We start from the raw sequence: 13,602 nt of genomic DNA, 5'->3' as shown, positions 1-13,602 counted from the left end.
GGATGCAGGCCTGATAAACTTTGCATATTCCCCAAGAACAAGAGCAGGAGAAAAAGAAACAGCAAGATTAAACATGTGCTACTCAGTAGGCGGGCATAAATAAAAATTTTAAAGTGCCGGCGCTCTGCTTCATTTGCATTCAGCTTTGGAGAGCAGAATGAACAGCGGCTAAATCACACAGAACCAGCGACTTTGTTTCCACTCACAAACAAGTGTTTCTGCTTCTTCTTCATGTGTAATGATGATTCAACACGCCGCGGCGAACACATCCTGTTCAGCAGGAAATATTTGTTGTGCCGTCTGCCCGTGTCAGTTTTGGAGTTTTCTGCAGATTTCTGTGCATTAATCTGCGTTTCGCCACAGGAAATGTGTCGTGGCTGGGCTCCTTCCCTGGGCGTCGCTTTGATCAAAGGCCCGGTGGAGAAACCTCCTTCAGGGCGACGAGAGAGAAGGAGACGCTTGATCTCTGTGCTTAATTAGCAGCCTGCTCCTTAATTGTTCCTTTTACAGAGCAGAGGGGTGCGTGTGTGTGTGTGTGTGTGTGTGTGTGTGTGTGTGTGTGTGTGTGTGTGGTGGCGGCCTAGCATGCTCATCATAATTCATGACTTGAAGCTGTGATTTGAGATGAAAAGCTGCTAAATGGTTAACAGAGGCCGCTGAAATCTGGCTGTTTGCATTATGCATGAGGGATTTGTTGTTGTCTTTTGAGCGATTCTGGGAACAATCGCTGACCACAGAAATAAATTGTGTGATTGCGATATATTGGAAAAATGGACATGAAGAGATAAGTGAAAGTTGTGATATTATTATTATATATTATATATTTTTTAATGATTTAATTAATCATTGTTTTACATATTCACTTAAATCACAATAAGTTGAGTTTATACATTTTAAATTTGTATATTTCTATAGTCTATGGATCTGCATTTATAGTAAATAAATGTTACATAAATAATATTTATTGGAGTTTGGGCTCACATAATTCACACCCCACCCTGCTAAAGCCATGTCAAGGTAAGGCCCCCCCAAACTTAAAATTCTAGACACACCCCTGCTGGTCAGCTTGTTCTCAGTTGCAGGTCAGCAGAAAACTTTGCTCTTTATTGGATAGATTTATTACTAGTTACAGTAAAAAATGGGGACTCAATTTGCTCAAAGGTAAAAGTGAAATAATTTGGGGTGACCATACGTCCTCTCATGCCCAAATACGTCCTCTTTTTTTGGTCGTAAAATTTTATCCGAGGGAATTTTATGAAATTTCAGAAATGTCCAGGTTTTTCTCAGCTTGTTCTAAAGACCATTAATATCTATAATAATATCACCAGCATTATTCTGATAAACCTACCTGTCAGATGTTGAGCATGCACGCTACATGCGTCATGACACCAAAGACCCAGACCGCTCCTTCTCTCAGATCGAAACAGAAAACATGCTTTGCACTGCACGCTAAGACAGATAATGCTAAAGCATGAATACACCTTTACAGACAAACTGCAGAAAAAGTACCTCTCTTTTCCTCGTGGTCCTGACCACCAAGTACAGGGCTGCCATGCAAGGTGAAAGCTCCTTCAAACTGACAAACTTCTTTATACCGCTCGGCAAATCAGAGGACGCTACACACATTCCCTAATAGATGATACAGGTGGTAGCATCTTATTGTTTGAGGTCTTCAGGATAAAAAAATATATGATTTCACACTGAAGAGAAAAAAGACAAGACCTTCTACTTCCAAGAGAAACCTGACTGAGACCATTAAAACCAAACCTGAGGCAGGATGAGGCCGCTCAGTAGGCGGTGACCCTGAGGCTCCTGGGTAACGTCCTGATGCTACAGCATCATTAATGATAGAATTACCTGAGTGAAAAATAAACATCCTTGTTGTTTCAGGATTTGATAGAGGGTGTGTTTCTTGATCAAGTTGACATGCAAGGAGAATTTGAAGGTTTTATTGTCAAAATATGCAAACTAAGATAAGAAATAAGCAATGTAACTGTGAATTTATGTTGTTTACCAGAAATGAAGAAATTTGAATGCAAATATATGCAGAGTTTATCACTATGCGTGTATTTAAAAAACCCTGCTACACCATCTTATCCTGCCTAAAAGACACTTTTCAGTGAATATGCAGAATATTTTTTTATCCTTGTTTTTTTTTTTTTTTTTTTAGGCGAATGTTAAAACTGACAGAAGGACTCAGATTGTGAGCATTTCCTCAACATGACCATGACCGTGACTTTCTTCTCAACAGGTTCTGCTTCAAACATTATAAACCTCTCATCTTTGAAGGTTAATTAACCTGCAGCTGAGATTTTTCCTAACATCAGCAAATATACTTCTGTAAAGAAATATTTTGGAAATGTCCCGATGACTTCTGGTCTTTAGGACCTCTTCAGATTTTAAGGTGGATTATTCTGAGATTCTCTATTATTGTATTTAATAGACTTTCCCCTCCTGGCTTCACCTTCAGAGTCCTTCAGGTGTTTTTTGGCACTCCATCGTCAGCAAAGATGGCGCCCATCGAGTGCTGATCGGCGAACGAGTGGCGGCTTTAATTATCACGTCGGTGTGGCTCGGCGAGGGAGGAGACGCTGACATTTGGTTCATGTTGGAGTGGCTGTCGTGGTGATTTCTGAACGCCGCCTGAAGGTCCAGGGAGAGTGAGGGAGAGAGGGGGATGATGGGATTGAAAGGGAAGGCCGGCGATGGGATTACGGGAGCGTGACAATCGAGGATTAGCTCTGCTTTAAACAAATAACTCTCGTGCAGGTCAGCGGATCAACACTCAGCGTGGAGGAGCTGGCGGAGGAGCTGAGGGAGGAGCTGAGGGAGGATTCACTTGGACATCATCCATCCATTCCTCTGTGTGTTTATCCAACACACAGCTGGGTCCGTTAGCAAACAGGTGGAGAGCTTAAAATAAAACCTTCAGAGGATGTACTTCTAACAGCATCACATACATGTCAACTTTTTTGCAAGTAGATTTGGGTTTTTTTAAAGGCCTATCTGAAGACCAACTGCTCTCAGCTTCCCGTACTGTCACTTTAAGAGGGTACCATTTACCTGGCTTCATTGCTCCTCCTCTGTCCACACGATCCAACACAGGTGAGAGTGGACACATCAAGTAAGGAAATGCAAATGAACCCTTGAACACTTCAACAAAAACTTTGGTGCCCAACTTTTGTCGTTAAAACAATGTTTTGTTCGATTTATAAAGTTTTATTTTGCTCAAACATAAATTTAAATGTGACATTATCTTCAGTTTCTGTCCTCATAGAGTGACCCCATGGTGATAAATAATGTGATATCAAATCGTTTTGTCTTATTTTTGGCAGAAATGTCTTTTTAGACTCAATATTAGCCACATTCACCTGAAGAGTTCAGAAAAATGTCTTGTTGGTGTTTTTTTTTTTTTACTTGTTAAAAGCAATTCAGACCTCATTTTTGTCTTTGAACAACTTGAAGAAGAACAATTTCCTGGACTGATAAATCGAATGTGGCTCATATCAAGTTAATAAGACAATTTTACTTAAAATAAGACAAAAACCCCTTGATAAGATTTCATTTTTTTTTTTTTTGCAGTGCTTGATTTGCTTCCACACTTCTGTTAACTTGTTTATACTCATGATCCATATAAGTTGAACCCTACCAGCTCTTGAAATAAGAAGCAGTTGCCAAACTGCAGTTCCTCAGCTGTCCACCAGCTCCAAAAGCATCAGAAACCACATACACACCAGTTCAAAAAGCAGATTTTTGAAGCAGAAACAAACGTTTACAGCCTGGTTCAAAACATCATTTTGGTTTTAATAAATATTTTTTCTCAGCACACACTTAACACAACAAGGATTTTTTATTTGTTGTGACACTTGTGACTTTTCCCATATAAGGGCAATGTTGACTTGACTGACAGGTGGGGAGCCTTAAAGAGACAGCAACTAAAGTGAAGTGTTTCAGGCAGAGCCTGAAATAAGTGTTTTCTAAAACACAAACAGTTTTTGTTTGTTTGTTTTAGCTGTAAATCATGAAGATACTACAGGGACACTAGAGGGACAGAATACAGGCTTAAAAAATAAAGCACAATACCCCCTCTTTAAGGATGCTTTTTCAACACCCCTTTCTCTCTGATTGGCCAGCCCTCTGGAGGTCAAGGACTGAGTTATTGAGTTACGAGCAGATCGCTGTGTTTGAGGCTTGCCCCTCCAACATATCATGAACCACCAAGGAGATCCATATGTGATGACATCATCATTTCAGCAAGTCTTGTGGAGATTTAGTGCTACTTATAGAACTGACTGTTTTGATCAGTTTACAGACAGATGCAGGGATTTCTACAACATATGAATATGTAGAGGTTTGAAAATCTGCACACGCTCAGTCTGAACGCTCAGCTTTGGCACTTTGGATGCATGTTTGAGACATCAAAAAGCAGAATACCCCTCTTTAATGACAGATTAGGCATGCTGAATTACAGCTGCATTGAAAACAACAGCACCAGCGATCATTCATCGTGTCACCTCTGCTTCCTGCACCTGATGATCCCTCCCTCCTCACCCTCGACCAAACAACAGTATCTGTGTTGTCTCTGTCTTTTCTGCTGCAGAAATGCAAATTAGCGACTGTTGCTGGAGGTAAAATTAGCATCTTTAATTAAAAAATTAGCAGCAAACAAACAATACAAAACCTACGAACCATTAAAGGAAAAACAACCTGAAGCAGTAGCAGAGGAATCTTTTTATCCCTCTTCGTCTGGATTTAATGATCAAACATGAATTAATGCGAGGGTACACAAACACACATCACAAATATGTGTCTATGTAGGTCTACTGGGGGGTAATTAATAACCAATATTTTGACATCAAATGCTGACTTTGATCCAACAAACAGCCATCTATCGACAGGGGAGAGCTGCAGCTGAGCACAACCAAAGTTTCACTGATTTTATTATTGGTTTCTTATCTCATATTTATAGATCAACTTCAAACAAAACAAAGTCTAGTGTTTGAGCCGCGAGCCATGACGCTACTTTCATTCTCTTGGGCTCCATGGAGCTGAAATAAATAGCTTATGTTCAGATTGTACTCCAGGAACTGAAAGTAGATCTGCATTAGGATGAGCATCCTCAAAGAGTTAACTTTTGTCTTTGAGGCAAACGTGCTGCACCTTCTTATTCTTTTAAAGTAACATGGGCGGAATTTATTTTTCCTGTTTTCGTCACTCTCAAATAGTTTTTTATTTATTTTATTTTTTAGCTTGCATCTTTGATTTATCGTTCTTAAAGTTCTATTTTTCAGATTCAGTCACACTTTGACTCTGCTGTATCAGCTGCAGGGAAAATCCGTAGCCTGTTAAATGAGCAGTTAGCACCATCTAGTGGACAATAAGTAAAGTTACAGCATCTTTAACTGGGGCTGCCTCCTCGTTTATCCCCAAACTGCACTCTTGTTAATCTGTGCCCTGTTTCAGAGAATACATATCAATAGACCAATAAAAATGCGTAATTATTAAATTATTTATGAATTAATCACCCTATATTTGCATAGTACCTGATCAATAATCAAAGATAATAATGACTTTTGTGGAAAGTTACTGCAAAAACTGAAATCTAAGCAAGTGTTTATGTCTTATTAGATACTTCCAAGATATGTTAAGACAAAAATGACACCTGGATTGATTGTAAAGGGTAAAATCAATCCACCAAAAAAGTATTAATAATGTTCTTTTTTAGTGTCTTGTATTAGAAATTAAAAACTAAACAAGTAGGGGGTAATGGGGTTAGTTGTCACACTTTTTACATAAGTATAAGTTGCTTATCGTGAAAGCATCTTTAAACAGCCATTCCTACATTAAACTGAAGCTGAAGGTAGTGGCTTGCCTCTTGAAATATGTAGCCCTCTCATTTTCCAACTCCCTGTAACAGAGAGGTACTCAACTATCAAAGACACTGACACATTGGGACAACCAGCCCCATCACGGAGATCGTTAGTCAGAAAAGGCATGTTAGTCAGAAAATCGGAAGGCCTGTTAGTCAGTTGGCCCACTACTCAGAAGGCCTGTCTAAAACCAAACCAAACCAAAACATCAAATTATTTTTTTTAATCTCTTTCAATACTCAAAACACATTTCCTGAAAAACCATCCGTATGTTTTATTGTGAATAACACTCTGAACACAGGATTTCTCTTGTGAAGCATTCGTTTACACTGTGGCAACATAACTTAAGTAAAGCATATGAATATTTCTCCCCACACACTGGACTTTGAGGGGTTTATTGTTAGCTAGAAACTTGGAGTACTTCTGGCTTTGTCCTTTAATATTTAACATTTTAGTGACATTATGTGATACCTTGACATGAAAATAGAGATATAACAATAAAAAGGTGCATCTTATAAAACAAAACATCCACAATGTGATCTCATTTCAGTTGTTATGCTTTCATAAAGCTTCAGAGCTAAAAGCTTAGTTTGGTTCTCATAGTCTTTAAAGTCACACCATCACTTGTTGCTGTTGTCTGCAAAGAACAGGTCAGATGATGCATGAATGTCACATTTTAGGACATTTTAATGGTTGAGTTCTCAAAAAGAGTCACTTTTTATCACATCCAGCAGACAATTTGTTCAGTGGGTGCACAGTACATGATTGTTGTTGAAGTCATTTCTGTGACTTTAACGTTGCAGTGTGGGAGTTTGTGAAGACTTTGTAATATCCTGAGCACATAATTTGCGAGTATCTGACATGGCTTGATAGATATTGGTCAACATCCGTGCAGAACATGCAGTTAGTAAAGACCTCACAAAATATGTCAGATATCTTGCGGCGTGCGAGTCAGAACATCTGAACATGTGATACAAAAAGATATCTCTGCATTTGCACAACAAAGGAGCAGCAAAAGTCCGCATCTGCTTCCTTTATTTTGACGACGTCACGGTATTTTCTGCAGGATCATCCAAACATAAAAACCATATTAAAAAGCATGACGAAGCAATACTTCAGGTTAAAGCTGTAATGCTCTCTGCAGCCTGTGGGGGGTGCTAATGTTTTTCTACAATGTTGATACTGCTACTGTTCACCACAAGAGGTCCTGTTAGTCCAAAAAGACCACTTCAAGCAGCAGTGCAAAGTAGGGTTTCCAAAGAAGAGCTCACGACTGTCCTCACAGAGCTGCTCTGATGTCAGGTCATGTGACCTCATCACATCAGCTGATTGGTTAAATCAGTCAGAAGGTCAGAACAACTCCCGTCGTCCTGTTTTCAAGTGACACTTTCACTTTCACTTTAACAAATAATTATGCATAAAACCAGTCACATTTTTGTCAAGATCATAAAGTCTTTGTTCATTTTCTATCATCAACACTTTAACACTCTGAAAAGAGGAAGTGACATCACACTTCAGGTGCAGCCTCCTGTGGGTTTGTCAAGAACCTTAATCTTTAGATTCTCCCGTAAATGTCTTCGTACAGCAGCATGCCACTGAAGATGGTCAGGGGCTCCACAGAGTGAGCCAGTTTGCCCATCACCAGGTCCACGCAGACCGTGTCCCGGGCCTGCAAAGGCAGGATGATATTGAAGACGGCCAGAGATCCTGGCGTGGTTTTAGCCTCGGCTACAGGGTTGTTCTCCAGTCCTTCGGGCTGGTAGCCTCCAGAGTCCACCCGGGCCATACCGTAGTTAGATTTGGACAAGACCGCCTCAATTTTCTCATTTCTGTGACCCGTGAGGATGGCGCTGAAGAAGTAGCGTCCGTCGACAGGGGCAGTGAAAATACCTGGCATTGTGAGAGAGAAAGAGTTAGAAGTCGGATCAACTCGTAACATCCAATTAAAAATTTAAATGTGGCCTGATTCACCAAAGGATGAATGAGTACAGACAAAATACAAGGCAAAATTTAAGCTTAACAAATTCATACTCAAATAAATGCAAAAAAAAAACAATATGGAGGATAAATTTTCATACAGGCCCCTTTAAAAATTTTTGGCCTCCCTGTAATAATTTATGGCATCTGATGTGTAAAAAATGGATGTACAATTGTTAAAAGTTAGAAAATAAAATAATAAAAATTATATTGCAGTAACTTTTCTGTCCACATGGGGGAGCCCTCAGACCAGCTACAGGGGTTTCAGGGTGAGGACTCAAACGCTAATAATCTTTTGAGGTCAGATGGCCCAGAAAAAGCCACTGATTGGTTGACTGCCCAAAACAAAGATGTCAGCCTGCTGTTAGCATGCTAAACTAACAGAAATAATCTTATTTTATCTTTTCTGAAATAACAGGCCTGGGTAGTCTCTGAAAAGATTTTTTTAAATAATTTCGAAGTATTGTGATGCAGTCAGCTGTTTATAGATTCAAAAAATAAGATTTATTTAAATTAGGATGGAAACAATGAACTTCTATTCACAATGGACTGGAGGAGTTACGTTGTTTTCAAAAATGGAGACGCAGAGAGATGGTGGGTCAACTTTAGAGGTCACGGGTTAGTTAGTGGAGGTATTATGCAGACCCTTTGTTCCTAAAGATGCTTTGATGTTTATATATTTAAAGCAGAAAGGCTGGCAAGTCCGTAAAATTCTTATGTGACAAAGACAAAAAACAAGCGTGAGACAGCTCGGATATTTCCCCAAACCATCCAGCATGAAGCCAGGATAAAAACAGCCCTGTAGACACCACCTGTCCTCATATTCACCTGTTTTGGGGTCGTAGAAGTCTCCTTCATTCACAAAGACCTTATCAAAGATGATGGTCCCCGATCTCTCCATGGGGAAAGTCAGAGCAGCAGAGAATGACAGTCTGGGTATGTGAGCGTCAGCACCAGGGACGCCTGAAAACACACACGAGCAAAAAGACAAGACTTTTTTTTCAGTAGATGATGAGAGAAAGTGTCTCATATTGAGTCTAAGAGGATGATATTAAAGTTAAATTAGGAAATTTGCTTTGATTTCAGTTTTTGCAAGGAAGGTTGAAGAAGTTGCAGTTACACTGCAGTGCGCTGATTTTTCAGTGCCTGTTTGAGCTTTATTTATGTGTGAAATGTTACTTTCAAAGTTATAAATGACTTACCTCTTTCACCTTTGGGACCTGTAGGGAATAAGAACAAAGGAAACTTAAAGAAGGCAAAAACACGAACTTACACAACACTGTCAGAGCTGCAATTAGTTTATCTAAATTTGCATGTTTTGTGAAAATTTCATGTTTCATTTTGCCTTCCTGCAGATGTTCAAGCTCCTTAGTCTGCATTATCTCTTAACTCTGTAAGCAAGAAGCCTGCAGCTGCATTTGTTCTCCCTGTGGCACAGACTAAGTAAAGGTCAGCAAAAGGTTACAGGGCAAACCTGATTGATGCCTAAAGAATTAAAACGTCAGGTCAAAAGACATCAAAACCAACGGAAGACAGAATTATATCATACAAACATTAGTAGCTGCATTTGAGCGACGTTAAGAAAATGTGCATGACTCTGGACAATGACAAAGGCTGTTGTGTTTGCATCAGCTGATGGCTGAGGACAGAATCCTTTAACTGGACTGGCCAAACTGGGGCACTGACTGATTGACTGGCGACCAGTCCAGGGTGTACCCCGCCCCTCGCCCAATGACAGCTGGGATAGGCTCCAGCCACCCGCGACCCTGAACAGGATAATCAGGATAGAAAATGGATGGATTGCTATTGATTGAGTGTCAGGTTTTTTTTTTTGTTTTTTTTTTAATTTGGTCCTTCATCAAGACCTCAAACTCCATGGCTTCAAACTTCACCATTTTTTTTATGGCCATTTTGCTCTCCCAAACTTGCCATGGTTACAGTCCGTAGCATGCACTTGCTCATGCAGTCATAGTCATCAATAGATCACCTGCAACATGCCCACTAATAACATGTGCAATTTTTAGTTGCACACACAATTTAGTGCTTGTTATTTGGGATCCCGCCCTTAGCGTTGATGAGTAGTGAAATAGTTGCACCTGTTAATGTCGACTTCTAGCAGACTTTCAGGAAACTAAAGTGACATCACTGAACCTTAAATCTAAACTCTACCTCTACCTTTAACCTTGAAGTTATTAGATAAAGTGTCTGTCATACCTGGTAGACCTCGCACTCCACTTTCACCTTGTTGCCCCTGAGGTCCAGGAGGCCCTTTTGGACCCGGCTGCCCACTGAAGCCTCTCTCTCCAGGGGGCCCTCGAGGTCCCGGCAGGCCTATAGAGATGACAAGAACAATATGACATAACAACAAAATACAGAACTTCTCAGGCGCGGTCTGCAGAAGCCTGCACTAAATGAAATGCACAGACAGATGTGGGGAAAGAGTGTGACACTGAGTTTTAAAAAATGGACTTAAGGTGACAAGACAACAAAACATGACAACAACCGAAGATTAAAAACAAAAACAACACAGTGAAGAAAGACCAAGCTGCAGTGGTGGTCACGTTGGTCTTGGTTTTAACAGATTCAGAGATGGTAGCGCTGTTTATGTAAAGAAGTGTTAGACATGGGGACTTTGACCTCTTTCAGACCTCCACTGTTATCACAACAGGACAGACTCTTAATACACAGATTAATTAACATGTAAGAGACATAGCGCTCATGGAGTGGTGACATTTTCTCCCCATGAACGGATTTCCGTTAGTGTGTTAACAAAAAGAGCTCTTTCAAACCTCTGGTGAGCAGCGTAGTGCCTACAAAACAAACGGTACATCATCAACAACACCATCTGACCTTCCTGGTTCATCCCTACAGTTATTTCTCAGCTGCACATCTTGTCTTACACAGAGAAGTTCAGGCTTCAATTGGTCAAATGGTTTAAGTTTAAACCTCAGAAAAACTGAGACTTCCTCATGTTTTTGTCCCTCACCTGTGAGGTCTTGCTCAGAGAAGCCCTGCAGGTCTTTAATGACTTGGTTCAGGCTGGAATTCAGGGTCTTCATTCTGGTGTAGACGTCATCCTGGTTCTTTCGGAAAATGTCCATGACCCCTCCGTGATGGATGACCGTGTCATTTAGACCAGAAACACACGTCCACAGACTGGAAACATGTCGATTCAGTCCTGTCAGAGATCAAAAGAAATCCCTTAACAGGAGCCTCTGAAACAGTTACGGTCATAGACAATCAGAAGAGGACAGGACAGAAGTTAACTACAAGTCTCAGAAAGCATTGGGTCAAAACGTTGAAATGCAACACTCTTAGACCTCACAGCAGTCAACCTGAGGATCCAAACTAATTTCTAAAACCCAGGTCAGGGAGGCTCTTATGTATCGAGGAGTGGTAAATAAGTCATATTGACTTCAAACACCTGAGGACAAATAGTCTGTTACGTTAAGCCCTGAATTAAGTCATGCCCCTTGACCACTGGAGGAGGAAAATCTGGCCCTAAATCTGTCCTAAAATCATGAAAAGCATTGTCAGCCTTAGCTGGAAACTTTGAGCATTGAATAGCCTTAAAGAATTCCCTAATATCTTTTCACTTGTATAATGTTGAATAAGCATTTCAGCACATTAAAGAGGGGCTATTCTTCTTTAAAGAGGGAGTATTCTGCTTTCCCATTGATCCATTTGAAACATGGATATAAAGTAATAATGCTGGATTTTCATACAAAACATGTCAATCAGTCTTTATTTACAAAGCCCAGAATCACAGCAAATTTTATCTCAAGACACTTTCCAAAAACATTAACAGGCCTAATAGTAATAATAAGATAATGAGTCAGATTTACAAAGGGATTTTAAAGGTACTCAAAGATGCTCTAGAGCTGATACAATTAATACACTTGTAGCTTATTAACAGGGATCCAACACCAAGACAAGATAAGAAGTAAGATAAGAACCAATCAGATTGAAGTGGCTTTCTGGAGCAGGGAGCCTTAAAGACACAGCAGCTATAATGAAGTGTTTCTCAGATGAAGGTTGAAATAAGTTTTTTCTAAAACACCCGAGGGAGAAAAATTGAGATTTCTTTGATCTGTAAATCATGTAAAGATACTACCACAGGGGCACAAGAGGGACAAAATACTGACTAAAAAGGCTCAATACTCTCTCTTTAAGTTTGATAAAACCAAAGTAGAACTGGGTTCTTCATGCTTGGAATTTAAATTGAATATCGATAGAGGCAAGGCGGTCTACTTGTTTTGTGTCCAGGTTACAACTATCCTCTCTGACAATACACATAAAAGCAACCCCTCTTTAATGTTTTAACACAGTACAAACTAGTTATTTTTTAACTGCTACAGTCTTTGAGTGTCAAAAGTAAAATCAGAGTTGATTAAAAAAAAATCAGTAGACATGTATTTATTTGCTGGAAAAGTATCTTAAAGCTGCATTTTCAATGTTTTTTTTTGTACTTTTGATAATAAAATTAGTTGGAAAAAAATGCAAAGTATGTCTGTTGTAACTGCAAAAATCCCAAACATTGACAAATACTGACAAAAAAAGTTCTCTAGAATAACCGAAAAAGTAGTCCGAGCCTCAGTGAAGCCTCTGCTGATTTACAGCGAAACAGAGGCAGAAACAGATAAGCTGGTGCAGTATGTTTCCATCAGAGGGAGTCTCCTCAGGATAAGATGTGCTAAAGGGGCAAATTTATGCTGATGAACATGTTTAATAAGCTAACCGATGACAGAGAAAGCCTCATACCTTCCTTGATCTTGAGGATGGAGTCAGAGACACTATCCAGTCTCCCGCAGACTCCCTCCAGCTTCGACAGCCTCTTCTCTAGACCGTCTCCAGACCTCCTGCAGTCTCCCATCTCCACCAGCAGCGTGTTCTCAAACCTCCTGACGTCCCGGTCCACCCCATCCAGACGCTCACGGCTATCCTCGATGTGCTCCCTCACGTCTGCCTGGATTTTGTCCAGCTCTGATATGATTTTATCCTTCGTGTTTCCTGTTGGGATTCAGATTATTAGAATGAGTTTAATTTTTAGGTGCTGTTGTGATGGATGCTCAGAGTTGGTGTGACTGAGCCGGACGCACCGAGGTCAGTGATGACGCTGCCGTGTTTCTGCACCGTGTGCTCCAGTCCCTTCAGGGTGTCGTTGATGGAGCTGAAGGTGAGGATGACTTCGGAGAGTTCACCCTGCAGACTCTTCAGCTGGTTGTTGTTGATGGAGCCTCCAATCACGCTGTGGCCGTCTAAAGGCCTCTCAGCATCCAGCCCAGGTCCACGTCCACTGGTGCCTCCAGTGCTGCCAGGCCCGCCGCCTAGTGAGAGGTCACGTCACATGTGATTTTAGCAGAGTGAAGTAAAGTCCAGAATGAGACAGACATCTTTGCTGGAAAAACTACCTGCTGGAGCATCCGGGCCGGTTTTACATTTACTGCTGCACCTCCTGACGTCGTCTCGCAGCAGGCGGACTTCATCCTCCAGGTGTGTGCAGATCTGAGAGCAGCCGTCTCTCCCTGGGTCCACTCGGATTTGGATCCTGTTAATCTGGTTCTGTAAGCGCCCCAGTGCATCCTGGGAATGATTCTTCAGCTTTTGCAGTTCGTCTTCCATCTTCTGGCACAGCTCGCAGTCGTGCCCCAGCATCTCAACCTCCGTCACGATCCGGTTGAAGTGCTCTCCGTGGTCCCCGGTCAGCGCTTTGATCTTACGGACGTCATGGCTCAGGTCCACCACCTGATGAGGA

General features: G+C 40.9%; 1 protein-coding gene across 2 annotated transcripts in view; it reads right to left on the bottom strand.

The window, feature by feature from the left end:
• Positions 1-6,153: 6,153 nt before the first annotated feature.
• emilin1b (elastin microfibril interfacer 1b) overlaps positions 6,154-13,602 on the bottom strand; it is a 29,897-nt gene continuing 22,448 nt past the window's right edge. Inside the window, exons 6-14 of one of the 2 annotated variants that reach the window (XM_074667304.1) lie at positions 13,259-13,592; positions 12,947-13,174; positions 12,609-12,857; positions 10,834-11,025; positions 10,637-10,657; positions 10,062-10,178; positions 9,050-9,067; positions 8,676-8,810; positions 6,154-7,760 (exon numbers count right to left, since the gene is read on the bottom strand). In XM_074667304.1, coding sequence (XP_074523405.1) covers positions 7,426-7,760; positions 8,676-8,810; positions 9,050-9,067; positions 10,062-10,178; positions 10,637-10,657; positions 10,834-11,025; positions 12,609-12,857; positions 12,947-13,174; positions 13,259-13,592 — 1,629 coding nt within the window. In that variant the 3' untranslated portion in view covers positions 6,154-7,425. The remainder of the gene's footprint in view (positions 7,761-8,675; positions 8,811-9,049; positions 9,068-10,061; positions 10,179-10,636; positions 10,658-10,833; positions 11,026-12,608; positions 12,858-12,946; positions 13,175-13,258; positions 13,593-13,602) is intronic. The other variant, XM_074667305.1, reaches the window with a different exon arrangement.

This window comes from Halichoeres trimaculatus, unplaced genomic scaffold, assembly GCF_033239565.1.
Source record: "Halichoeres trimaculatus isolate MK-OKI-2021-1 unplaced genomic scaffold, fHalTri1.1 fHalTri1_scaffold_3, whole genome shotgun sequence".
In the NCBI taxonomy this organism is placed as follows: Eukaryota; Metazoa; Chordata; class Actinopteri; order Labriformes; family Labridae; genus Halichoeres; species Halichoeres trimaculatus.
The sequence above is the reverse complement of the archived record's forward strand: the minus strand, read 5'-3'. Positions and strand labels throughout refer to the sequence as shown.